Genomic DNA, 25,465 nt, shown 5'->3' on the forward strand with positions numbered 1-25,465 from the left:
AATAACCACATGTCAAGCATGCAGCAAGCACTAGGACCATAACACCTTCTCACCATTACGTCAGGGCTACTTCCTTACCAAAGTACTCCCCCCAATTCCTAAGACTTCCAACAGGCTCCAGGATTACCAAGTTAAGATCTGACTTCGAATTCGACGTAAAACTGCACGTGGGCAGGCTTCACATCTCACATCAAAGAAAGCACACCTTCCCAGGAAGGTAAGGTGGAAACAGAGACTGATGGAGAGAACCAGATTCTTAGGAAAACAGACTCTCTCAACACTCAAGAGAAGCTCTTGAAACGACAACAGAACCAGAAAATCATTTTGAGCCACTGAGCAATTGGTACCTTGCTCTTCAAGTGACATATTTGGACAAGTGGCCCTCATGGACTGGAGATTTTTTTCTGTCCTGTTCTGGATTTCAGCAGTTTAATTTGCAATTCAAATGATATTAATAACCAGTGATACTGTTTCTTAAAGGGCAATTAGGCAAAAAGAAAAAAAAAAATCCCCCAAAGCCTGCTTACCCTTTTACTTTCTAAGTCACAGAAACCAAACAGTACATTTTAGGGAATGCCCCATCCGCCTTCATGTCTTGCAGGGGGTTTCAGAGCTTAATCTCTGTCAATGTGAACACAAACCGTCTTTTTCTTCCTCTTCTCTAAACTGCAGAGTCCCTTCAAACGGGCTCCCTGCAGCCCACCACCCTAAGCCTTCATTTCTCTACCGCTCAACCTTTGAGGTCTACAGTATCCCCCTGGAAAGTGCTCTCGGCGTTTATATTTGCGGAAATTTAAACTCCCTGCTGAGCTGAGCATCTACTGTTGCATCTATAGATTCCAATGCCTGCGAGACCTCAAATGAGGAGAAAATAAAGTCCAGATGCAACTGAGCCAAGGGATTTGGCATCCGCGGAGAAAAGTGCACAGCAGTGCAGTCCTCTATCCCAACCACGGCGGCAGAGCCCGGAGCTCTCTCTGGGAAGGAGCCTAAGGAAGTGGGGGGAACTGTGCTATTCACCCCTGCGGGAGGTGGGGAAAAGGCCCCGGCATGAAAAGTTTGCCACGGAGCTAGGGGCTGGTACCACGGAAAGGGCACTTTCCGATGCCGGAAGGGACCCGCCGGCTGCGCCTAGCTCAGGCTGGCCGGGGCCGGTGTGACCGTATGACCCCGTGCACACTGCGCCCGGGTTTTCGTGAATGACAGCAGCCTGCAACTCCCAGCCGGGGAGCAGCGGTGGCCACCGCCGGGCGGAAAGGGTTACAAGTCAGAATGCAAAGCGATTTCGCCCCGGGCGTGGGGGACCCCGGGTTCCCAGCCACCTCCGAGGCCGGGCGTGCTCGGCTCGCCTTCCTCCGCCCTGGGCGCCGGGGCGATCCTACCTTGCGCTCCCAGCTGGGGGTTCTCCATGTTCGTCGCCGCCGAGTCCCCCGCCGCCGAGGCGCTGGCCGCGGCTCCCGGGCCCGGGCCGGGGCCGCTGCCGGCGCTCAGTTCCGCCAGTCTCCGGTTGGTGGCCGTGAGTTCGGCTCGCAGGTTGGTCACCTCCTGGCTGGCCGACTGGACCGCCCCATCGATGCGGAGCGCGAGCTGCTTATTGTCTTCCATCATGCTCAGGATTTTGGCCTGGGGGCGAGAGAGGTGACAAAGAGCTGCATGATGCGCGGGGGGCGCGCGGCCGGGCACCCCCGGCTCTACCTGTTGTGTCCCCCGCGGCCCGGCTCGCCCGCGCCCCGACCCCCAGGCACCGGCAGCGCCGGCTCCTCCGGCGCAGAAATGACAGCGGCGCCTCCAGCCCGAGCCGCGGCGGTGGCGAGGCGGCGGGGGGAGGAGGCGGAGGAGAAAAAAGAGGAGGAGAAGGAGGAGGAGGAGCAGCGATCGCCGAGACCCCGGCGGGCGGGCGCCGAGAGCTGCTCCAAGAAGGACACCGCGCGCAGCCAGGCACTCTTTAAATGGAGCCTACCATTCGCCGCCCGCTCGGGAGGGGGTCTGGGTCGGCGGCTGGGGGCACCCTTGGCCTCCCGCGCCCCCCTACTTCGGAGACACACCCCCCGGGGGGGCGGAGGCGGCGGGCGGCAGCCGGGAGGGGTCCAAGGTGGCTCCCCTGGTGAGGGACTTGGGTCGCCTGGACCGAGGCCGGCCCTCTGTCCCCTCCCTGGAGCGGTGGGGCAGCCCCCGCCCTGGAGAACTGGTGGCCCGAGCAGTGCTAAGGTTGGGGAGGCGCTGGGTGCTCGGAAGAGAGGGTGCTTGGAAAGGGGGCCTCAGAGGGGAGCTGGAGTGGATCTCCATGGGAGGGGGACGCTTGCGCCAGCTCAGGAGTGGAGTTCGTGCTCCACTGGTTCCTTAAACGGCGAGTACGAAATCCCCAGAGGGGAGCTGAGCTGGTGCCCCGCGTGCCTCTCACTCTCCACCCCCCACCCGCCGGCCAGACCTGCGCTGCCCACCCCAGGAGGGAGCGCCTATCTTCCTCGGCGTGGGCCGCTGGTGCTCCCGCCTCTCCACAGCCCTAGCCCTGTGTGTGCACCCAGGTGGAGGAGCAGCCTTAGCCAGCTCCTAAGCTTCTTAGCTGGGCTGAATATTGGCGGGGACAGAGAAGAGGTTGAGAGATAAGAAGGAAGGCGTCGATGGGGCTTCTTCCCTTTCTTCTACTGGGAGCAGAAGAGTTGAGCCCTGCTGCCTCAGTTTACCCATACCCTCTTCACAGAAGAACTGAGGTAACCTGACGTTGATATGCCCTTTCCAGCTCCTCTTTCTCTCCCAGACCACAGGCTTTGCATTTTTCACTGGGGCCCTGGATTCCAGCCACCAGACCTTGTTACCATAGCAAACTTCATTCCATGCAAATAGGACAATTTAAAACAGCCAGCAACCCTCTGGTCAACAGGGCGCCACCATTCCAGCTCAGTCAACCTCCGGAGAGCAGCAAAGAGCAGATTGCAGAAGCCAGTGGGGTGCTGCAAGGAAAAATGAGGCTGCCCACCCTTCACGTTCTTACAGGAAGCCCATAAGAACCAAGCAAAAACTGCGTGCAGAGTGCTTTTATATGCATTCTTATCTCTTGTGAGTGAGGATTATTATTCCCATTTTAGGGATAAGGAAACTGAGGCTCTGCATAGGGTTAGGCAATTTACTTAAGGGGCCCGCAGAAACCAGGTGACACCGGGACTGGAAGAAAGTAATCATCTGATTGCAAGTTCCTCCTGCTGCGCCTTCAGGAGGCCTTGGATGATGGATTTCTCCCCCCCTTTTATGTGGAACCATGAAAACAGTCTTGCTCCATTCCCCTGTGACCACGAACAAGCTTTTGCAAGAGGGCAGGATTCGATGGTAGAGCATGTGGCAGGAAGACACAATTCTTCACTCTGTCCACTCTGCTCAGCTAATGGGTCAGTTTGGGGATCGAACACTGACCTTAACCTCATTAACACAAGTTCTTACCAACTGAACCAACCAAGGCACTTAGAACTGCTTAGTGTATCTGCAAACCAGGATTCAGTGCTTTGCAGTCTTTCAGTTACGTTATGGGGAGAGCATCAAAACTACAGAACTGTGTGGGTCTTCAAAAGGGGGATGCCGTGGTGCAGCCATTGTGGAAAACATATTAGCAGTTCCTTGAAAAGTTAAACATAGGATTACCATACGACCCAGCAAATCCACTCCTAGGTATACGTCCAAAAGAATATGTCCAAAACAAATATCCAAACAAAAATTTGTACATGAATGTTCATAGCAGCACTGTTCATTAGTAGCCAGAAGGCAGAAACGACCCAAATGTCCATAAACAGATGATTGGATGAACAAATTGCAGTATGCAATGGAATATTATTCAGCCATGAAGAGTACTGATACATGCTACTACTACGTGGATGAAGCTCCAAAACATTATGCTAGTTGAAAGAAGCCCGACATAGAAGGTCACATATGATACGATTCAATTTATATGAAATATCCAGAATAAATAAATCCATAGAAACAGGAAGCAGATTGGTGTTTGTCCAGGGCTGCTGGGAAGGAAGAATGGGGAGTAACTGCTTAATAGGTGCCGGGTGTTACTTTGTGCTGATTGATGAAAATGTTTTAGAACTAGACAGAGGTGGTGGTGGCACAACACGGTGAATGTACTAAGTGCCATTGAATTGTTCACTTTAAAGTGCTTAATTTCATGTTATGTAAATTTTACCTCAATCAAAAAGTCATATATGCAAATACACAAATAGAGGGGATGGGAATGTTCTGGAACTAGGGCTTCTGAGCAAACAGTTAAGAGTAGCTCTATTTAGAGGGCCGTGTGTGTGTATGTGTGTGTGCGCGTGTGCACACGCTCACACCTGTGGTATAGCACTCAGCAGAAGAAACAGTAATTTATCTGTTTACATGTCTCTCTCCCACTTCACTGGGAACTTGTGGGTGGGGGAAGGAGGGTTATCCGGCTTTTTCTATTATTCATCTTTGCATCCTTGCCGCCCTAGCCCATAGTAAGTGTTCTGTAAATGAATGCGTGTGAGTGTGTTTGTGTAGTAAACAAACTGACCCAGTGTTACTCATTTTGCTCTTCAGTGAGATTATTCCCACACACCGGAATCTTCAAATCAAATCAAAACAAAAAAATCTAACAAGGAGAAAAGAAAAGACTCATTCCTTGAGCCCCTTCTCATCCCTCTCTTTTTGAGGTTTCAAGAAGCTTACTTTAGAAACTCCTGGGGTGCCTCCTAGGATTTTAAGAATTTTATTTTTTGAGAGTTTTTTTCCCTAACATGAAAAAAAAGGGGCTTTTTCCAGTTGTGTGTCCGTATGTTCACCCACACACCAAAGGACTAGATCTTAGATAGAAAGTCTGCAATCAATTAACCTCTGCGGGTATACTTGATTTAAACCAAAAAGGTCTACCTTTCTTTCTTTTTTTTTTTTTTGAGATGCAGTCTTGCTCTGTCACCCAGGCTGGAGTGCAGTGGCACCATCTCAGCTCACTGCAACCTCCACCTCCTGGGTTCAAGTGATTCTCTGCCTCAGCCTCCTGAGTAGTTGCGATTACAGGTGCAGGCCTCCACACCCCTCTAACTTTTTTGTATTTTTAGTAGAGACAGGGTTTCACCAGGTTGGCCAGGTTGGTCTTGAACTCCTGACCTCAAGCAATCCGCCCGCCTCGGCCTCCCAAAGTGCTGGGATTACAGGCATGAGCCACAGCACCTGGCCAGGTCTACGTTTCTTATCCCCATCCTTCGTCACCGCTCCTCCGGAGGTGATCCCAAGGAACAAAACAGTTGCTATGTTTAACTTTTCAAGGAATTGCTAATATGTTTTCCACAATGGCTGTACTGCGGCATTCCCCTTTTGAAGACCCACAAAGTTCTGTAGTTTTGATGCTGTCCCCCATAAGGTAACTGAAAGACTACAAAGAACTGAATCCTGGTTTGCAGATAATACTAAGCAGTTCTTTTTTTTTTTTTTTTTTTTTTTTTTTTTTTGTGAGATGGAGTCTTGGTCTGTCTCCCAGGCTGGAGCATAGTGGTGTGATCTTGGCTCACTGCAACCTCCGCCTCCCGGGTTCAAGCAATTCTCTGCCTCAGCCTTCCGAGTAGCTGGGATTACAGGTGCCCGCCACCACCCCTGGCTAATTTTTGTATTTTTAGTAGAGACGGGGTTTCACCATCTTGGCCAGACTGCTCTTGAGCTCATGACCTTGTGATCCACCTGCCTTGGCCTCGCAAAGTTACACTAAGCAGTTGTAAGTGCCTTGGTTGGTCCAGTTGGTCAGCAGAATCTATGTCCCCTCCCACTGGCCTAACCCCCTCCTGCAAGCCCATTTGCCTGTCTGTGGGGTCTGATAGGCATTTACCGCCCATGTCCTGGGACACACCTGCAAACTGTTGGGAGAGGGATTCCAGAGAAGTCTGTCATCCACAGCTCTCTCTCCATGGGATTCACAACTATGAGAATTTGGCAGTACTGTGGGTTCTGTTTCAGGGTTCCCCCTTTTGCATGTTCCCCAAATAGTCCCAGTCTCACACCCCAGTAGGCTGATGTTAAGAACCAAGACAGAAAATGGGTCCACTTCATAGGGACTTGCTGTCGTTTTTCCACTGTCACTGTTGCTATCACTCGCAACCAGCCCAACCCCATCCAAGGTCCAGGCCTCGGCTCATATGCGGTCACCAGCCTCTACCTACATTGTCTGATCTTTCTGAGCAGAATGAGCCAACTGTGCCTGTGTGTTTGTTGCCCATCAAAGCTTGCCTGGGCATTTTGAAAAGTCTGCAAAACGAACTTCCCTGTAGCTCAGAGAAAGGAAATTCCTATCAAGAATCAAGGCTAAGGGCCTAACCCATTGCTGACAGCACAGCTGTATGCACCTCCCTTTTCCCAGAAATAGAGTGACCTCATAATGTAACGTCGAGACTGGGATGCTGCTGAGAGCAAAAGAGGGCGCAATGAGTAATTGAATTAAGCTAAAACAAGTGGCATACATAGGAACTGTCCCAGGAAACCCAGTATATATGGTTGCCCTACTCTATGATTGAATGATACTATTTGGTCCTAGAAGGCAATGGGGATTGTCTACTCTAGTTCCCTCCTTATTTACAGACAGAGAAACAGAGACCCCAGATTTAGGAATGAACCACACAGCTTTGTCAGTGAAGGGTCTGGGAGGAATTTAACCAGGGTCTTTAGAAAATGGCCCATCTTTCCACTGATGTGTGTCATGTGGCACTTCCTAAATTACAGGTGAAGGGCGGACCCACAGCCTTGCATAAGCTGGCCACTGACTTCTTGTACCACACTCCTTGCTCACCACTCTCTTGCCACTTAATTGTTTCTGACCTCAGGGTCTTTGCCTTTTTTCCCTTGCCTCTCCCTGGAACATTCTCCCCCTGGCCCTCTGCATCTGATTCCTTTTCATCCCTCAGATTTAACATTCAACATTTACTTATTTCATAGCATATATCGCCATTGGTTATTGTTCTGTTTATTTATTTGCAAATTTGAAATACAGACGGAAGGATTTGAGAGATAAGTCACCAAGAGTTTGGCTCCCTGGGGTGAAGGTCTTTAAACTCCTGGGGTTTCCAAAACAATCTTGCTTATTCTTCTTTGTCTTGGATTCCATGGAATTCCCAAGAATAAATGCCCTTTTCCTGAGGTAATTTGATTATTTCTATTGCATGCAGTAAAATGCCCTGGTTAAAACTACTCCATCCCTCCCCTACATATACCCAACGAGCCAGACCGTGAGCCGCAGGAAGGCAGGGTTTGTATCCCATTCTGCTTTCTGCTCCCCCTGTCTGGTGCTCGATAGATGCTTCTCCAAAGAGTTTGTGGTTGATTGAACAAATTCATCTTCCTTGTCCCCTACAAATTCATATCCACAAATATTCTCGCTACTCTCATTAAAACCCTTCTCATATTCATTCAGTCTTCTCCAGGAATTCTAGTCACATCTTAATTTTGCAAAGCACTTTCACAGCTCTCTTATTTTATTCTTGCAACAACTCCATTGGGTAGAGAGGGTACTGGTATCTGCACATGGCAGATGAAGACACTGAAGTTAAGAGATCTGTCCAAGCATCACAAAACTGCCTGCACTTCCTTCCACCTCTTATCCCTCCAGTGCTCAGCACATACTTGTTGAGTGGATAAGCTGGGGGCCAGGACTCAGATACTCCCACATAAAGCCCAGTTTTCTCTCCTATCCTATCAGAAGCATCGTTTCTGTCTGGCTCAGAGACCGGAGGCAGCATTCGTGCATTCCTCCTGGTAAGGCTGAGTGATAAATTGTGGATTCCAGGAATCCATAGGTGGGACAAGGTGGAAAGGGGGAAGGCTGAAAGGGAAGCCAGTGAGTGATGAACTTCTTGACCCTGGAGTCAGTGCCCTGAGAAACTCTGATGCTTCTTCGGGTCGGCAAGTGGCTGCTTGCAGGAGCCAGAGAAAGATCCATGAATGGGGTCCTGCTCCCTGCAGCCAATGTTGAAGGCCACTTCCTGCAAACGGTGTCCCTTCCTAGGCTCTAGCCACAAGCCTCTGGACTTCAGTGTTTCCCGAAGCGAAGATGAAGACCACGTGACGTGGAATCCTCAGAAGCTGCTTGTGAAAATGCAGAAGCCCAGGCCCCACCCCTGACCAACCAGAATCCCTGGGGTGGTGCCCGGTGTCTCGGTATCTGCATTTACAACAAGCTGCCCAGGAGAATCTGATGCGTCATGAAGTTGGAGACTCACCGGTCCAGACACCCAGATGCCCAGAAAGCACTGAGCACGTGTGAAATATGTATATGCCAGGAGCCTTTTGAGCCTCAGGAGTGGCTATGAGGGCTCTCTGCTCTCTGTTTTCTGGATCATATCTGTCCTGTGTGCCCCGCTCATCCCCCTCCAAGGGACAGTCCTTGGGGAGTTACCCTCACTCTCCACAGATGGAGTCTCTGTTTATTCAAATTGTCACATGTGAATCCTGGCCAATCTAGGAGATGAATTTCTTGTACATTTACATGGTTTACTTTGGCTGAGTGGGTTTTAACATGTGCTCTGGGGAAAAGGGCAACAGATCTCCAGACAGGAGCGGCCGGGGCTCAGGGCTGTGAGTGAGAGGACCAGGAGCAGGGAACAGAGCCGTAGAGCAGTGTGCAGGCCACGGAACCCCAACAGCTATCCTCCTTCTATTCATCACCCTCATAACCACAGCTATGAAATGAAAAGATGGAGAAGAAAAGATACCAGGAGGAAAAAACAGGGGAGAGGAGTGTGGGGCTTAAGGAGACAGCCAGCAGCTATAAGATGGAAATGTATGTGTTCAGTGTTGATGAAACACACGCACACATGGGTGCGCGCACGCATACACACCCCCCAGTATATATCAGTGTGGACACACAGCAGAGTTATTAGTGTAAAGAATGACAAGCTCCTCCTGTCTTCCCAAGCAATCTCTCATCTAAAGCTGGGAAAGTCGGTCAGGCGCATCCCTTCTGTGTATATATTTAACCAACTCAGTTCCTTCTGCAGATTTTTCATTTGCAAACAGTCCTTTAATAATCACTTCTAATTCCGAAGCTCCTGGTATGAAATTGATAAATATTAATAGACATTCTAACCACAGACTTAAACACATAAGCATATATACTTAAAGTCTCTATTCCTTGGTAGAAGTGCAAGTGCATTTTTTTCCCTCCTTGAATCTTTCTTGGTGTGTGTGTGTGTTTCTTCTTTCCCTGGTTGGGGGCTTACAAGAGAATATGTGTGCTGGCCTGGGTTCTCGGCTCTGTCACAGCCTCTGTGAGTGACAGTGAACAACAGCCACAACCAAGTAAAATATGAAACCCAGAGACAAATATTTCCACCCTCAGAAAAATATCACTACACTCCAAAGACCTGGTTCAACCCCTGGGCATCTTGCCTGACTGACCTCTTCCCTGTCATGAGGTGGCTGTGTCCATGGGGGCGGGGGCACTATTTGATTTTCCAGCAACGCAGAACAATTTCTGAGAGGTCCCCCCAACAAAGCTAAAGAGGATAGGGTCAAGTGTTCTAGCCATTCCTACACTCTCTTAAATCTGCTCTAATTTCCCATTTTAGCGAAAGCACCCTCTCTACAGCCTACTGGCAGGAGGATGTTAGCTGACGCCATCAATGATCTCATCCCTCCTTTGGTGTCGGGGGAGGGGTAGCTCCAATGCATAGGCTCTAGACTTAGTTAGGCACGGGTTTAATTCCAGCCCTGCCACGTACTAGCTCTGAGACACTCGATGAGTTGCTTACTGTCTCAGCTTCCTCATTGGGAAAATGGGAATAATATTGCTGCTGATTTCATAGACTTGTTGAGGAATTAAGAGAGATGATGCATTGGAAACCATCTGGAAGAGTGCCTGGTGCCTAGAAAGAAATTAATAGATGTCATCGGTGATGGAGATGATGGTGATGGTGATGAAGACCGTGGCTGTAATAGTTGTGACGGTAGCTCTCGTTCTTCGGGCGTCCACCGTGGTCTGCCAGTTTGCTCAACCATTTATCTCTACTAACTCAGGCTGAATCTTCCCAACACTGAGGTCACCATAAGGAAAACACTCAGGCTCAGGGGATTTGCTCATATTCACCTAGCTAAGAGGTAGAATAACCAGATTCACACCTAGGTGTGCCCAATTCTAAGGTTTCCACCTTTTCTTTCTTTCTCATTTCCCCCTCTAATACATGAAGTCATCCCTGCACTTGCTGAGGCAGTGAGAGACCTTCTGTGTCCCTTCCAACCCAATCCCCTTCACTCTCTGCAAAAGGCTCAGATCTGAGGCAGAAGCAGAGGAGGGAGCTACTCCTCTGTGGCTGGTGCATTTGTTATTCCAGGCCCTGGGGACCCATTTGGTAAATGAGTTCTTTTGGCTCATAAAATGGTACCCCAGTGATTTGAAATACTTAACAGACCTACCCTAAATGGGTAATTTATTTTTTTGCTCACTGGTAGTGTTGTTATTCCTGTGATCGCTATTCTATAAAAGTTGTTTTTGATGCTTTCTTGGAGGGTAGGGGGCTATTTTTAAACAGAGGTGCATTCGATTTGATGAGGAGCTGATTTTCACAAGACAAAACTCAGGCGTCTCAGGATGCCTTTATCGCCCTACTTTGCTCTTTCACATTTATTTATTTAATTAAAATATATCTTCAGGAGGAGAGTTTTCCACTCATTTCTACTCAGGCCCCCACTCTTTTCCCAGATTCTTATGGACTTCTGCTTCCTTGAGTTCATTTCTTTCTACTCCCAGGATGCTTTACTACCGAATAAGTCCTCTTCTCTTAGGAAAAGTGCTTTCTCCCCCAAATATATCACAAAGAACAGCGTGAGCCCCCATTCAAGGCCACAGAGGAAACATTATATTAGGTACCACAAGACCAGAGGAATGAAGACTCTAACATCCCTTGATGATTTATTGCAAACGGGTCTCAGATCTGGCAAGGTGCACCATCTTTCTTCAGGAATTGGAAGCAGCAGTAGTAGGAAGCGGCTATAGATCTTGTCCCTTGAGCCAATACTAAATTATTCCAGCACCAAAGTGCCCCATGAAAAATCTGTATTTGCCAAATGGTGTACACTGTATAAGTCAGTGTGCCATGAAGGGCTGTTCCTGCAGCCATCTGCCCTAATATTCAGTACTCACTGTCCAGTTGTATGCATAATTGGAAGGGAAATATTTTGTTCAATGGCCAACTTGTTAGGATGGTGTGTCTATAGCCAGCCAGGTGCAAAGCTGTCATGTTTATCTTAATTGACTGCCCTCTTTTTTTTTTTTTTTTTTTACCTGCTTTGTTTTATGCTGGGGAGGTGTAAAACAATTTATGATATCATATTTTGGAAGTCCAAGGCCACATTATTAGGTGTCTCTGCATTTCAAGAGGGAGCTGTGTTGCTCATGGCAGTGTCAGCTATTTTGCTTTTGGTCACATCCTCAGCCATCTTTGTAGCAAGATGGTAGGTACTCTGACAGCTTCACCCAGGAACAGCCAGCTGCCAATGTCTTTCCTTTTGAGAAAGAAACAAGTAGATTTGGCTTAGAAGAGGGCAGGTTGGGAGGTAAAAACAAGTACCAAGGGGAGGGGCTCATGTTTGCCCTTCCCTTGCCTGCTCTGGTGTTCTGCATCCGTGCCCATGGCCCCAAACCCTCCTCCAGTTACTGGCTCCACGCCTAGCTCCTCAAAACACTGGGACCGCATACCTGTCCAGGCTCTGAAACAATTGTCATGTTTTCAAGAGATGAAACTGTCTAGAAGAAAAGAAACCGAGCTTCATTCTTCCCCTGCCAGTGAGGAACCCCGAGGGAGTCCTGCAGAAAGCCAGGTTATAACACTGGGAGCTTGATACCTTCTAGGCCGCTTTGGGGAAGAAAAGAAAGACAGATCCAGGTTCTTGTCCTGTCATTCATTAGGAGGCATCAAACCAAAGTGTGCACTTCAATGTCTCTCAAAAGATGGACTGGCTAGCTCACGCGCAACTTTGTGCAAATTAGAAAAATATTTGCTCCCTTCTCCCGGGCAAACGGAGCCCTGCTTGGAGGCACAGACTCAGAGAATGGAGCTCCGGCACTCAGGTGCATAAGTTCCCTTCGGAAGCTAAGCAGGAAATGATCATATGTATCACTGACCAGTGGGATTTCCACCTTCCTCGCTCAGAGGGTATCTGGGTTCTATTTTCTTTTTTTTTTTTAGAGACGGAGTCCCGCTCTTTCGCCCAGGCCGGACTGCAGTGGTGCTATCTCGGCTCACTGCAAGCTCCGCCTCCTGGGTTCATGCCATTCTCCTGCCCCAGCCTCCCGAGTAGCTGTGATTACAGGCACCTGCCACCGCGCCCGGCTAATTTTTTGTATTTTTAGTAGAGACGGGGTTTCACCGTGTTAGCCAGGATGGTCTGGATCTCCTGACCTCGTAATCTGCCCGCCTCGGCCTCCCAAAGTGCTGGGATTACAGGCGTGAGCCACCGCGCCCGGCCTCTATTTTCAAGATAATTTTGTTGCTAGCTTTTTAATTCAAAGTAACGTGTACCTTCACAAATCTGTGTATGCCTTTACATGAAGAACACTGAACGAAGCTATTTTACATTAAATTTCAGCAAACATATACATCTTTTCTTTTTGAATTTGTCTCAACTATCCAAGAAGAGGCTAAATGAGCTGGTAGATTCAAAATCCAGATTTGCTTGAAAGTGCTTTTGGAACGGGTGCTATGAAAATGAGAAGTGGCAATGATTCTTACACCACACCCGGTGCTCAGTACTTAATGACAACCCTATGAGGAAGAAGCTACCATGATCATCCCCGTTTTACAGAGAGGAGAACTGAGGCTCAGGAAGGTTAATTTACTCCCCCAAGGTCATACAGCTGAAGAGTGGCAGGGCTGAGACTCAGCCACAGGCCACAGGGATGCCAGTGGCCCCCGTTTTACTACTTTTCTGTATGGCCTCCTTCCACTCAAATGCAACATGGGTGCTACTGAGTTGAAAAATGTAACGAAGATGGGATTCATATACACACCTGAACTGAGGATGATGTTGGAACAGTAATCTTTTTTTCTGGGGAGTTGCGTAGAAGGGGAATGATATAGTGTGGTTGTTTGTCCACTCCAAATCTCATGTCGAAATGAAATCCTCAATGTTGAAGGTGGGGCCTGGTGGGAGGTAATTGGATCATGGAGGCCGATGTCTTATGACCAACTTAGCACCAAACCCTTGGTGGTGAGTGAGTTCTCACTCAGTTCACACGAGATCTGGTTGTTTCAGGGAGTATGGCACCTCCTCCTTTTCTCTCTTCCTCGCCTGCCCCCCAGTCTCACTCCTGCTCTGGCCATATGACATGCCTGCTCCCACTTTGCCTTCCACCAGGATTGTAAGCTTCCTGAGGCCTCACCAGAAGTTAGCACCACACCTCCTGTACAGCCTGCAAAAGTGTAAGCCAGGTAAACCTCTTTTTTTCTTCTTTTTTTTTGAGACGGAGTCTCGCTCTGTCACCCAGGCTGGAGTGCAGTGGCACAATCTCGGCTCACTGCAACCTCTGCCTCCAGGGTTAAAGCAATTTTCCTGCCTCAGCCTCTTGAGTAGCTGGGATTACAGGTGCATGCTACCACACCCGGATGATTTTTGTATTTTTAGTAGAGACGGGGTTTCACCATGTCGGTCAGGCAGGTCTCTAACTCCTGATATCAGGTGATCCACCCTCCTCGGCCTTCCAAAGTGCTGGGATTACAGGCGTGAGCCACCGTGCCTGGCCCTTTTTGTTAATTACCCAGGCTCAGGTATTTCTTTGTAGAGACTGCAAGAACTAATACAGGGAAGAATGAATATACATGTAATTATTAATCTTCTGCTTCAGGGATTCTTAGCTTTACCGTTGGGAAAAATCTCGAGCATTCTATGGTTCTCATAGCTTCAGCAGCGTGGATTTCATTTCCTTTACGCACACCTCTAATTTTAATTGTCAGCAAGTGAGGAAAAAACATCACCCAACTTGTGGATTTTAGAATTCTATATCTGGAAGGAACCTCAAAGTTCATGTTTGCTTTGAACTTACATGTTGAACCGTATTAAACTGGCATTTGATTGATGCCTACAATCCCAGCACTTTGAGAAGCCAAGATGCGAGGATCACTTGAGCCCGAGAGTTTGAGATCAGCCTGGGCAACAAAGCGAGACCCTATCTGAACAAAAAGTAAAAAAAATATATCTGGGTGTGGTAGCACATGCCTGCAGTCCTAGGCATGTGCTTTGGGAGGCCAAAGCGGGAGGGTCACTTGAGCCCAGGAGTTTGAGGCTTCAGTGAGCTATGATTGTGCCACTGCACTCCAGCACCTGGGCAACAGAATAAGACTCTATCTCTAAAAAAAAAAAACACACACACACACACACACACACACAAAACAAAAACAAAACCAGAAAGAAAAAAGTTCGTGCTTAGTCAAACAGGTTTATTTTACAGATGAAGACACTGAGACCCAGAGAGACAATTTAACTTGCCCAGATGACCCACACATGGAGTGGCAATTCTTGCTATTACTATGATTTGTTTATGTTTGTTTAAGTGAGCCCAGGACCATCGTGGGTGTTCAGTAAACACTTGTTGAACCGTATTAAACTGTGGCGTTTGATTGATCCATCTGAGGGGCACATCACAAAAACAAACTAGCTCTACTTCTGATCATTCTGTTGTGAAAAGTTTCTAAGCTTAATATGAGGTGAAAACCTCCACTAGGAAGCATTCCTTTGATCTTACACTTCCTTTCCTTGAAACTGATAGCAAACTTGGCAACCGAGTCTTCCAGAAATTAATAATCAAACTTTACAAGTCTTCTTTGGTTTTCCCAACAACTTAAAACAAAAAGAAATGAAACATTTCCTACAGCATCTCCCCCTCTTCCTTCCAACACCCCCACTAGGGAACAGCTGTGTCTGTTTAAAATTGATTTTGATCTCCCAGGAAGGATCTGGTTTCTTTGCACACGGAGCTGCTGCCTCGAGATGGCGTGTGCAGTTCTGGGAAGGTGTTGGGGTTCAGCTGACTCTGCTGTAATTCTAACAGACAATCAGCAGACGCCCATCTTCCCTCAGGGATGTGGGCGATGTGACACTTTAGCTGATATCGGTGTGGTGGGCTGGGACGTTCTGCTGCCTCAGGAATCTTTCGGCACCCTCTCCTCATTCCCCTTGACTCTTGGTGGTAGATTGGATTTTTGTTTGTCATTCCTCACTCCTTCCCACTCATAGTATTACCCATCCATCTTGCCTTTTGCCTCGTTACTTGAAGTAGGTGGAGTACCTTTCCCTGACCCCCTGGTGTTAGGCTTGGGCATGTGACTTGCTTTGGCCCCTGGATTGCTAGTGGGCTGAATGTGTTCGCACTCTTTGGCTTGGCCTCCTCTGCTCTGGGATCCTGAGTGGGAAGAGCGTGCCCCAGGTAACTGCCTTAATGTTCAGCCCTGAAATGCAGACATATGGAGCAAACCCGAACCTGGCCTGGGGTAAACCCCAGCCAAACCCTAGCCACGCCCTGCCATTGTGCAGATCCACAAATGAGAAAAATGAATATGGTTGCAAGCCACTGAGATTCTGAGGCCGTTTGTTGCACAGCAAAAGCTGACTAACACATGATTGAAACTAGCACCTTCCCTCAAGGGTGCCATCCTGCCTGTAGTACTTTGCTAGGCAACCATAACCAAGAACCACAGACTAGGGGGCTTAACCAACAGAAATGTATTTCCTCAGAGTTCTGGAGGCTGGAAGTCCAAAGTCAAGGGGTTGGCAGGGTTAGTTTCTCCTGAGGCCTCTCTCCTTGGCTTGTAGACAGCCACTTTCTCCCTGTATCCTCCCGTGCACATTCCTTTGTGCATGTCTGTGTCCTCATCTCCTCTTCTTGTAAGGACACCAGTTGTGTTGGATTAGGACCCACCCACATGACCTAATTTTCTCTTCATCACCTCTTTAAAGACCCTATCTCCAGGGCAGTCCCGGTGGCTCACACCTCTAATCCCAGCACTTTGGGAGGCCGAGGCAGGAGGATCACCTGAGGTCGGGAGTTTGAGACCAGCTTGACCAATGTGGAGAAACCGCATGTCTACTTAAAATACAAAATTAGCCAGGCGTGGTGGTGCATGCCTGTAATCCCAGCTACTCGGGAGTTTGAGGCAGGAGAATCGCTTGAACCCAGGAGGCAGAGGTTGCGGTGAGCCAAGATTGTGCCATTGCACTCCAGCCTGGGCAACAAGAGCGAAAACTTTGTCTCCAAAAAAAAAAAAAAAAAGGCTGTCTCCAAATACAATTGCACACTGAGGTACTGGGGGTAGGATTTTAATCTATGAATTTTGAACAGGTACACTTTGGTCCATCACATTGCTTGCAAGTGAGAGGAACTTGGTGTGCACTGGTTTAGATATCAAGGGGAATTTATGGCTCTCACAACTGGGAAGTCTAGAGGCAGAGCTGACTTCGGGAACTCCAGCAGCTCCAGCAATTCCTTCTTGCTCCTCTCTGTAGAGTGGCCTTGTTTCTTATCCTCTCCTGTGCCACTGGCCTTTCTCCATGCAGAGAAGCCTTGAACAACACGGCCATAGGCAACTCCGGGCTTACCTCATTCTACCTTAGCTGCCTCAAAGGAAAAAGACAGCTTCTCTCTCCGGTTGTTGGGACAACTGGGCCTATCCCTCGGTCAGTCACCAAGACTAGGGCACATGCTCCTTTGATCGACTAGGCCTTGTGTATACGCCCAGCCCCAAGACCCCAGGGAACTGGGTTGGTGGTCCCACCAGAGGTGCATGGAGTGGGGAGGAGCACGTGCCCAGGGCTGGGGGAGTGATTTAGCAGAAGGAGAAGGAACCCTGGGCAGACCAGGCAACCCATGTCTACACCCACCACATCCCTGCCCCAACAACAAGATAACGAGCCCTGGCCTGCAGGCTGGGCGGGGACTTGGAGATGATGATCTAGGCCACTCATTCAGACTCTTAATCAGACACACTGGGCTTCCATCCAGCCTCGACTTTCTAGATGGCAGCTTTAGGTGAGCTGCACAACTTCCCGGAATTCCAGTTTGCTCTGTTATAAAGGTGGGGGAGGGGAGAATACAAATGTCTAGCTTGTTTCAGGATGGTGATGAGGGATAAATACGATCATCACGCCAAGCCCTAGCCTGCAGAGTGGATACTGTAGCCTTCCTCTAGCCATCCCCTTCAGGGTCACCTGCCAAGACCAGGAATATCAGCCACTAAAGTCCCATAGCTGCCCCCTCACCAGCCATCAACCTCTGCTACAGGAGCAGGGGCCTGCCTCACCCAAACTTATGCTCCCACCCAGGGACCAGCCTTGGGCCAGTGACTTGGATAGAAAATCCCAGCTCCTTTGCCTCCATTTGGGACCCCTCTGAAAGGCCAGCTCTGGAGCTCCCTTAAGGCATCACAGCAAAGCACACTACCTGCCAGCTTCTCTGTCCACCTAATCCTGACTTCCTCACTCCTACACATGCATCTCCTAGAGCATTCCCATGTCCGCGTGCAGGAAACTGGATTGCAGGTGTTCTGGTGGCTGGCACACAAGGAGCATTCATGTGTGCTAGTTGTAATCATTGTGATCACTCTTGTACTTATTCACTCATTTGTCCACCACCCTCTGCTAAGGATACACCTACAAGAGGCAGGATAGTGTACTAGCTTAGACTGCAGACTTGCCTCTGGAACTGGAATGTTTGGGGACAAATCCCTGGTTGACCTCCACCAGGTCTCTGATGTTGGGTAAGGAACTTGCCTTCTCTGTGCCTCAGTTTTCTCATCTGCAGAATGACGATAATAGTGTAGTTTCTGTCGCATAGGGTTGTTGTGAAGATTAAGTGAGTTGATAAGGGTAAAGGATTGACAAGCTCACCAGGCATGGAACAAATGCTTGTAAATGTTCACCTCTCTGCCTTCTCCTGGGCAGTATATTATGTGATGGGGCTGCAGGGATGGAGGCGGCCCAGTCTCTGCCCTAACAGTGCTCATGGTCTAGTGGCTGAGACAGACAAATCAACATTCATGCCAGGAAGAGCTTGATTCTATGCCCTTTTAAGAGCATGTTTTTGAATGAAGATATGTCATTCATTGATTCTTTTAACTTCACGTAATAAGGATCCACTAAAAATGAAAATTATATTTTATTTCTCTCATCAAGAAAATTCTTAAGATTAAAAAAACTTTGGAGACTGGTTCAAAATACAAGAGTCTCAAATCTCTTTTCCAAGTCTATGTTAGGGGTGCTTCCCACCCCTTCCTGCTGGGCAGAATTGCTGAAGGGGATGAGCCCCACCTGAAGGTTCCATTCCTCCAGTGCCCATCCACATGTCCCAGATTTGGGAACAAGTGTTTGTAAAGGACAGTCTCATACTGTTGTCTGAGAACCACCTTTGCAACATGGATCCACTGACCCAAAATGCCATCAGGGTTTGTGTGAGATGGAATGAAAAATTCCGAGGTTTTCAAGCTGAAGAGTTGGTCTTTAAAAGTCTCCCAGTTCAGCCCTCTCATCGTGTAGAGGAAGAGACAAGCTAAAATTGGGAAGTGACCTGCCCAAAATTGATTTTGCTCCACACCAAGAAGCTCTTCTTGATGCCCATTTTAAGATGGCAAATCCTTAGCGTTTTCTGGAGGAGGTGGTGAGAACACAGGACTTGGAGTCAGGCAGACCTGGCTGGGGTTCCTGTCATTTGATCTAGAAAGTCATCAGATTCCATGGAATTCTGGGAAAGTTACTGACCTCTCTAAACTTTAGGTTTTTTTTGCTTGTAAAATAGGGATGTTGTGATCTGTACTAACAGATAGATAGGTACTGAACACCTAATACATGTCAGACGCTATTCTAGGGGTTGTAAATACAGCAGTGAAAAAAAAAAAATAGGCAAAGTCCCTGCCCTTTTGGAGCTTACATTCTACTCTGGGTGGTAAGAGGTAGATACACCTACTTATGAGTGTAAGTGTATAATGTGTGGGTAGGGGAAAGAGAAGGGAACAGGAACTAAAGGACAAAGGGGGAGAAGGAGAACTGGGGATGACATTTGCCTTCTATTTTATATGAGATCATTGGGGAACCTGACTTATCCAGTAAGGTGACATTGAGTAGAGACCTGAATCACACAGGAACAAGCCAGGGAGATTTCTAGGGAGGGCAAAGGCTCAGAGATATGAGAGGCCCTGGCTTGTCTGAGAAACAGTGGGGCAGGCATGGAGTGGAATGAGGGCAGGGGTGGGCAGGAGATGAGGCCAGAGAGAAGTAGGACCCGATCAGGTCCCCTTGGGGACTGTAAGGTCTTGTAGGGACTTTGGCTCTCATTCTGAGTGAGATGGGGGACACTGACCAGCGTTGAGTAGAGGAACGACATGAGATGATTTATGCTTTGGCATGCTGTGTGGCAAAGGCTGTCCAGAGACAAAAGTAAAGGCAGGAAACCGTTTAGGCAGCTGTTGCCATATCTCGCAGGGAACCATGGTGGTTTAAAAGGTGGTGATGGAGTCGAGAGGTAGAGTGTGGAAAGGTGAATGGATTCTAGATCAGTATTGAAGGTGGAACCACAGGTTTTGCTGACAGGCTAAATGCAACACATGTGAGAGAAAGAGGAGAAAAGGATGACCTGAATGCTTGTATTTAAGCAAGTGGAAGAATGAAACATTCATTTCCTGAATGGGGAAGGCGGTGGGAGGAGCAGGTTTGGGGATAGAGTGTATGCTGATTTTGAGATGCGTGTTAGACATCCAAATGGCAATATCAGGTGGACAGTTGGATACACAAGCTTGGAGTTCAGGGGAGGGGTTTGAGCTGGAAATATGAATTTGGAAGGTGTCAGCATGTAGGTGTTATCCAGAGGCCCAAGAGTGGATGAAATCTAACAAATCCATGTCGAAGAAGAAGGGAAAGGCCAAGGGACTGAGTCTCCCAATATTCAGAGGTCAAGGTCTTAAGGAGACACAAGCAAAGAAGACCGAGAAGGAGCAGTGAGAGAAGTGGTGTCCTGAAAGCCATGGAGAGAAAGTGTTTGAAGGAGGCCCTGTTAAAACTTTCTAATAGGCTGAGTAAGCGATGACATTGATGATTGATGACATTGGTTGATGACACTGATGACACTGAATCATTGACCAAGAATCTGGAATGCAGAGGTCAAAGGTGATGGCAAGAAGGGGCTCCACAGGGCGGCTGGGAGGAGTAAGTAGGATAGCAGACATAAATGAAGCAGCATAAAACCTGCTTAAAACCCAGAGGAGAGTAGGTGTCCATTAAATGTTAGTCCCTTTTCTCCTAATCCTCACCCACCACACAACTTGTCCAACTCACAGCTATAGGCCCCTTACCCTGAGCCCCTCCATATCCACTAACGTCAGCCACACATTTGTGATTACACATGGCTGTGCTATTAATATACTTTATTTATTTATTTATTTATTTGAGATAGAGTTTCGCTCTTGTTGACCAGGCTGGAGTGCAATGGCACGATCTCGGCTCACCGCAACTTCCTCTTCCTGGGTTCAAGCAATTCTCCTGCCTCAGCCTTCCGAGTAGCTGGGATTACAGGCATGCGACATCACGCTCGGCTGATTTTCTATTTTTAGTAGAGACGGGGTTTCTCCGTGTTGGTCAGGCTGGTCTCGAACTCCCAACCTCAGGTGATCCACTTGCCTTGGCCTCCCAAAGTGCTGCGATTACAGGTGTGAACCACGTTGCCCGGCCCCAATATACTTTAAAGATACATTCGCCAGCAATGATGAAACCTAAGCTGACTGCAACACAATTTAATTACCCTGGAAGTCTCAGTGATGGTCAATGAATTTGCAAATATCCTAAATAATATGCCATGAAAAAGATGTCGGATTCCTGTAGCTGTGAGTCACAATGGGTACTAATTATCCCTTACTCAGAAATTAAATGAGCAGATTTCCCCAACCCCCCTCCCACTTGGCAAAAGATCTATACGATGTCCTAGAAAATAATAAAGTGAATGAACCCAGTACGAAAGGCAGTGGGCAGCCTCACACTGGGTTCTCCGCCGCTTATTAATACCAGCACACTGCATTAAATTAGAGAAGAGCCTTTTCACAGGAGTGCTAAGAATTCTGCCTGGCTGCCACGTGAGTCCCCCCTGGATGCTGCTTCTCACCTGGCAATACAGCAGCCACTCAGTGTGTTCCTGTTCATTCTGAATCAGATGATTAAGGCATGCTGAATTTTTTTTTTTTTTTTTTCAGCGGTGGTCAAATAGTATGCTTACTCTAGCATTTCTTTTTTTTTTTTTTTTCTTTTTTTTTATTTTTGAGACGGAGTTTCGCTCTGTTGCCCAGGCTGCAGTGCAGTGGGGCGATCTCGGCTCACTGCAAGCTCCACCTCCCAGGTTCACGCCATTCTCCTGCCTCAGCCTCCCGAGTAGCTGGGACTACAGGTGCCAGCCACCACGCCCAGCTACTTTTTTGTATTTTTAGTAGAAATGGGGTTTAACCGTGTTAGCTAGGGTCGTCTCAATCTCCTGACTTCGTGATCCACCCGCCTTGGCCTCCCAAAGTGCTGGGATTACAGGCATGAGCCACCACGCCCGGACTACTCAGGAGATACTGAAAACCACAATTTGGGGGCATTAATGGGTGTCAGAAATTGTACTAAGTACCTTGCATTTCTCCTCTCATTTTATCTTATAGAAATCTAATTATTACAACAACTCCATGAGGTAGGTATTATAAACACTGTTATAAGCTGAGATTTCAAGAAATAAGTTTCAAGGGTCGCTTAGGCAAATCCCTAAGTGGCAGAGGCAGGATTTGAACTCCAGGAGGACTGATGGTAAAGCTGGAGCGCTACGTTTCTCTTCCATGCTGATTTCTAAGAAAAAACTGACATCTCAAACAGAGCATTTAGGGGGTTCCGCTACAATATTCAACTTACATTTTTATTAGGCAAGTGCTGGCGATAGGAAAAAAAAAAGGACAAAAAGTTTTGGTCCTCAGCTTCAAGAAGTATATATTATATTCTCTTAAACTGGTAATGATAACAGTCACCTGCCTATCTCCAAAGGTTACTGTAAAGTTCAAGTAAATTAATGGCTATGAAACCATCCTCTTTCCTAAATAGAATAAGGGCTGTAACCAGAAGCTGATTTTAAAAAAATATAAGGCATATTAATATCAGTATATTTTCAAGTGCTCAATCAAGTTCTAAGTGACCAAATTTACTACTCCATCCTACACTTTCACTTGTATATGAATGGACCCATTTCCTCCCAAAGAAATACGCATTTTAAAATTTCGGCTGACATAAATCTACCCTGCTCCCAAGACTTGATTCATTTAAATTCTTTCCTTTTCAATTAAATATCACCCAGAATCTAAAAGGACATATTTCCATTAGAAGACTCTCAACTAGATGACCTTTGAGATCACAAGGGTTTATGTAAATTTTTCTGATTGCTTTTTATCTTCTTGTGTATCACTTTCCCTAAAAATTCTGTCAGTTAGTGTATTTAAATTCTTTTCTCCTCTCCTCGTTTCACCGCTATTTACAATAATGAGTCACAGCTGAAAGGGACTGAAATATCACGGGCTCTTTTAACATGCCAGCAAGAAGGGTGCTTCACAATTGGTAAAGGCTAGTGTAAGGCAGGGGAGAGATTTTCCACTACCGTATGAAATGGAACTTAAAACTTCCATTAATTACTTTCCAGGCCCTATCCAACTTGTTTTTCTTGGGTAAGGCCTGGAAAGTAATTAATGGAAATTTTGGATACAACCCGATATTCTATACGAATAATAGCAAACTTGGATTATGTGCTCATTATGCGTCCAATCTGAAGGAGGTCATTGAATCTCCTGACAAGTAGGAGGTAGATACTCTTATTATCCTCACTGTACGGGTGAGAAGACTGCAGTTTGGGAAGGTTAAACACCTTCCCAAGGACACAGAGCTAGTAGGTCATAGAGGGGAAGTTTGAACACAGGTCTTGGACTTTTGACAGTTAGGCCGTGGGTCCCAGCTCTGCCAGCCATGGAACTTCAGGCAAATCATGTTGCTTTCTAAACTTCTATTTTCTCATCTGTGAAATGGGCATGATAATATCTTGGCCTTGCCTATCCTAGGGTTGTCATGAGATTCAAAGTGTTGCTGGATGTGAAAATGCTTTGTCAATGGTCAAGAATGCAATGATCACTATCACGACTGGGAAGGGAATGCAATGGAAGTCAATCAGTGGAGCCTAAGATCACTCAATGAGTGGGCTCACATTTAAGACTACAACCAGCTTTGTTCAAAGAACCAGTGGCTTATAATGACCATGCGCTGACCACTAGCAGCTGAAGGGCTGGTTCCAGAAGGCCTCCCATCTCCCCAGCAGCCTGATCTTACTGCTGAAGCACAATACTACCCTTGGAAGCCAGCCCCGACAGCCCTCCAAAGCTACTTCTCACCTCCCCTCTGTGCCAAAGAGATTAGTTTTGCCACCCTCTTTGATTAGTGGCACATTTCCAAGCTGAGGGTGTCTGTGGAAGGAATCTTTATGCTCAGATTTATTAAAGCCACCGCTGGCTTAATGAATTACCGCAATCCAATGAACCCATAGATAGCTTGTATTTAACTTTTATGTGGCTGCCCCAGAAACCAGCTTGAAAAGCAGAAATCAATGATTGTGACAAAATCTCGATATATTTTATTTTGAATGTTCAGTTTGGGATTTGATGTATGCCATTGTCAGATGTATTTTATGCTCTCAGAAGAATTTTATTCTTACTGATTAAAGGGGGTTAGCAATATCAGTAGGATACAGTTTGACAACCCTTAAAAGAAATGTTACAAAAGTGTTCTCATCCATTACATGCTGGTTTCTAACCAGATTCCTCTCACATTTTAATCAGCAGCACCAGTAGCTGCGTCTTCAAACTACCAAAGGGAGGCCCTATTTACCAGTTCTTAAATTAATTAGTCAAAATGCATTTAATTAATTATGCCCACTGTGAATATCTGATTCACCAGTAATTGGGTAGGATATAGGCAGGAACCAGGTGGTATGGGAGGAGTAGACAAATTGACTAGGACTTTTCCCACCGGACACCTTGGTTTCAATAAGTATTATTTGCTCTTGGATTTTTTTCCTTTTTTTTTTTGGTAATGTACCAGCTACTATTTAGAAATAACCTGTTCATAAGCAACACCTGCAGATTAACATAAAGTTCCTATTTAGAGAGGTGTCTAGACAGAACCTAAAATAGGAACTTTAAATCTTTAGCATTCAATGGCAGCAGGCCATAAGACTTTCACAGAAACCAAGACCAGATGGCTTTTTAATTTTTTAGCACTAATCAATTTATTACGTAGAAGTCCCCAAAATGGGAATAAAGTTGGTTTGAGAAGGAGCATGACTTCATATCCTTTTCAGCATTTCCTTTCATTTGTCCATGCATCCATCAGTGCATCCATCCATCCATCCATCCATCCATCCATCCATTGTTCCATTCATCCTTCTACCCATTTATTTATCTGTCCATCCATCCATCCATCCATCCATCCATCCATCCATCCTTCCATCCTTCTAGTTTACTGAGCGTTTACTTTGTGTCAGACACTGCTAACTTCTTGCCACTGATAACCTCTTTTAGTCCTTACTATAATCTGTGAGGTCCAAAACTATTACCGTCTTCATTTTACAAATGTGACAACTAAGGCTTGAGAGGTTAAGTGACTTATTCAAGTGACACAGATCACAGGAGAAGAACAGGGACTCATGTTCATCTCCCAACTCCAAGTTATGGGCTCTTTTTCCTGCCACTGCTAACCTGGATGCCTTGGGTAAGAATCGGAATTGTCAAAGTCTGACAAGCTTAATATCTGAAAAGAGAAATGACTCACAACACCCACAAAATGTTCACCTAAGGGGATGCATTTTTATTCTTATGTGCCGGGCCCTATACTAAAGCCTAGAGATATAATGGTGGACAATAAAGGTACAGACATTGTTCCCCTCACCCCAGAAGCTTTCAGGCTAGCGGAAAGACAGGTCATAGACAATTATTTAGTGGCATTGTTCAGTGGCTGGAAAAATATCCATAGGATAGATGAACGACCAGGTTCCTCAATGATGTGTTACTAGCCCTTGAAGATTCTACCTCCTGACTCTTTTAATTGGGTCCCCTCCTTCATTTAATCATGGCCATTGATCTAGTTCAAGTGCTGGTTACTTGTCATTTAGATGACCGCAACAGCCTCCTCACTGGTTCCCTGACTACCTCTTTGATATGGTTTGGCTGTGTCCTCACCCAAATCTCATCTTGAATTGTAGCTCCCATAATTCCCACGTGTTTTGGGAGGGATCTGGTGGGAGATAATCGAATCATGGGGATGGTTTCCCCCATACTGTTCTCATGGTAGTGAATAAGTCTCATGAGATCTGATGGTTTTATAAAGGGAAACCCCTTTCTCTTGGCTCTCATTCTCTCTTGTCTGCCACCAGGTAAGACGTGCCTTTTGC

General features: G+C 47.0%; 1 protein-coding gene across 3 annotated transcripts in view; it reads right to left on the reverse strand.

Annotated features, from left to right (window-relative positions):
- KAZN (kazrin, periplakin interacting protein) overlaps positions 1-25,465 on the reverse strand; it is a 1,222,068-nt gene that overhangs the window by 518,929 nt on the left and 677,674 nt on the right. The window contains exons 1-2 of one of the 3 annotated variants that reach the window (XM_054541436.2): positions 1,961-2,118; positions 1,383-1,623 (exon numbers count right to left, since the gene is read on the reverse strand). In XM_054541436.2, the coding sequence (XP_054397411.1) occupies positions 1,383-1,623; positions 1,961-1,963 (244 nt within the window). In that variant the 5' untranslated portion in view covers positions 1,964-2,118. Of the gene's footprint in view, positions 1-1,382; positions 1,624-1,745; positions 1,931-1,960; positions 2,119-25,465 lie in introns of those variants that run through there. The other 2 variants (XM_054541447.2, XM_054541427.2) reach the window with 2 other exon arrangements.

Source organism: Pongo abelii, chromosome 1 (assembly GCF_028885655.2).
Source record: "Pongo abelii isolate AG06213 chromosome 1, NHGRI_mPonAbe1-v2.0_pri, whole genome shotgun sequence".
NCBI classification, from domain to species: Eukaryota; Metazoa; Chordata; class Mammalia; order Primates; family Hominidae; genus Pongo; species Pongo abelii.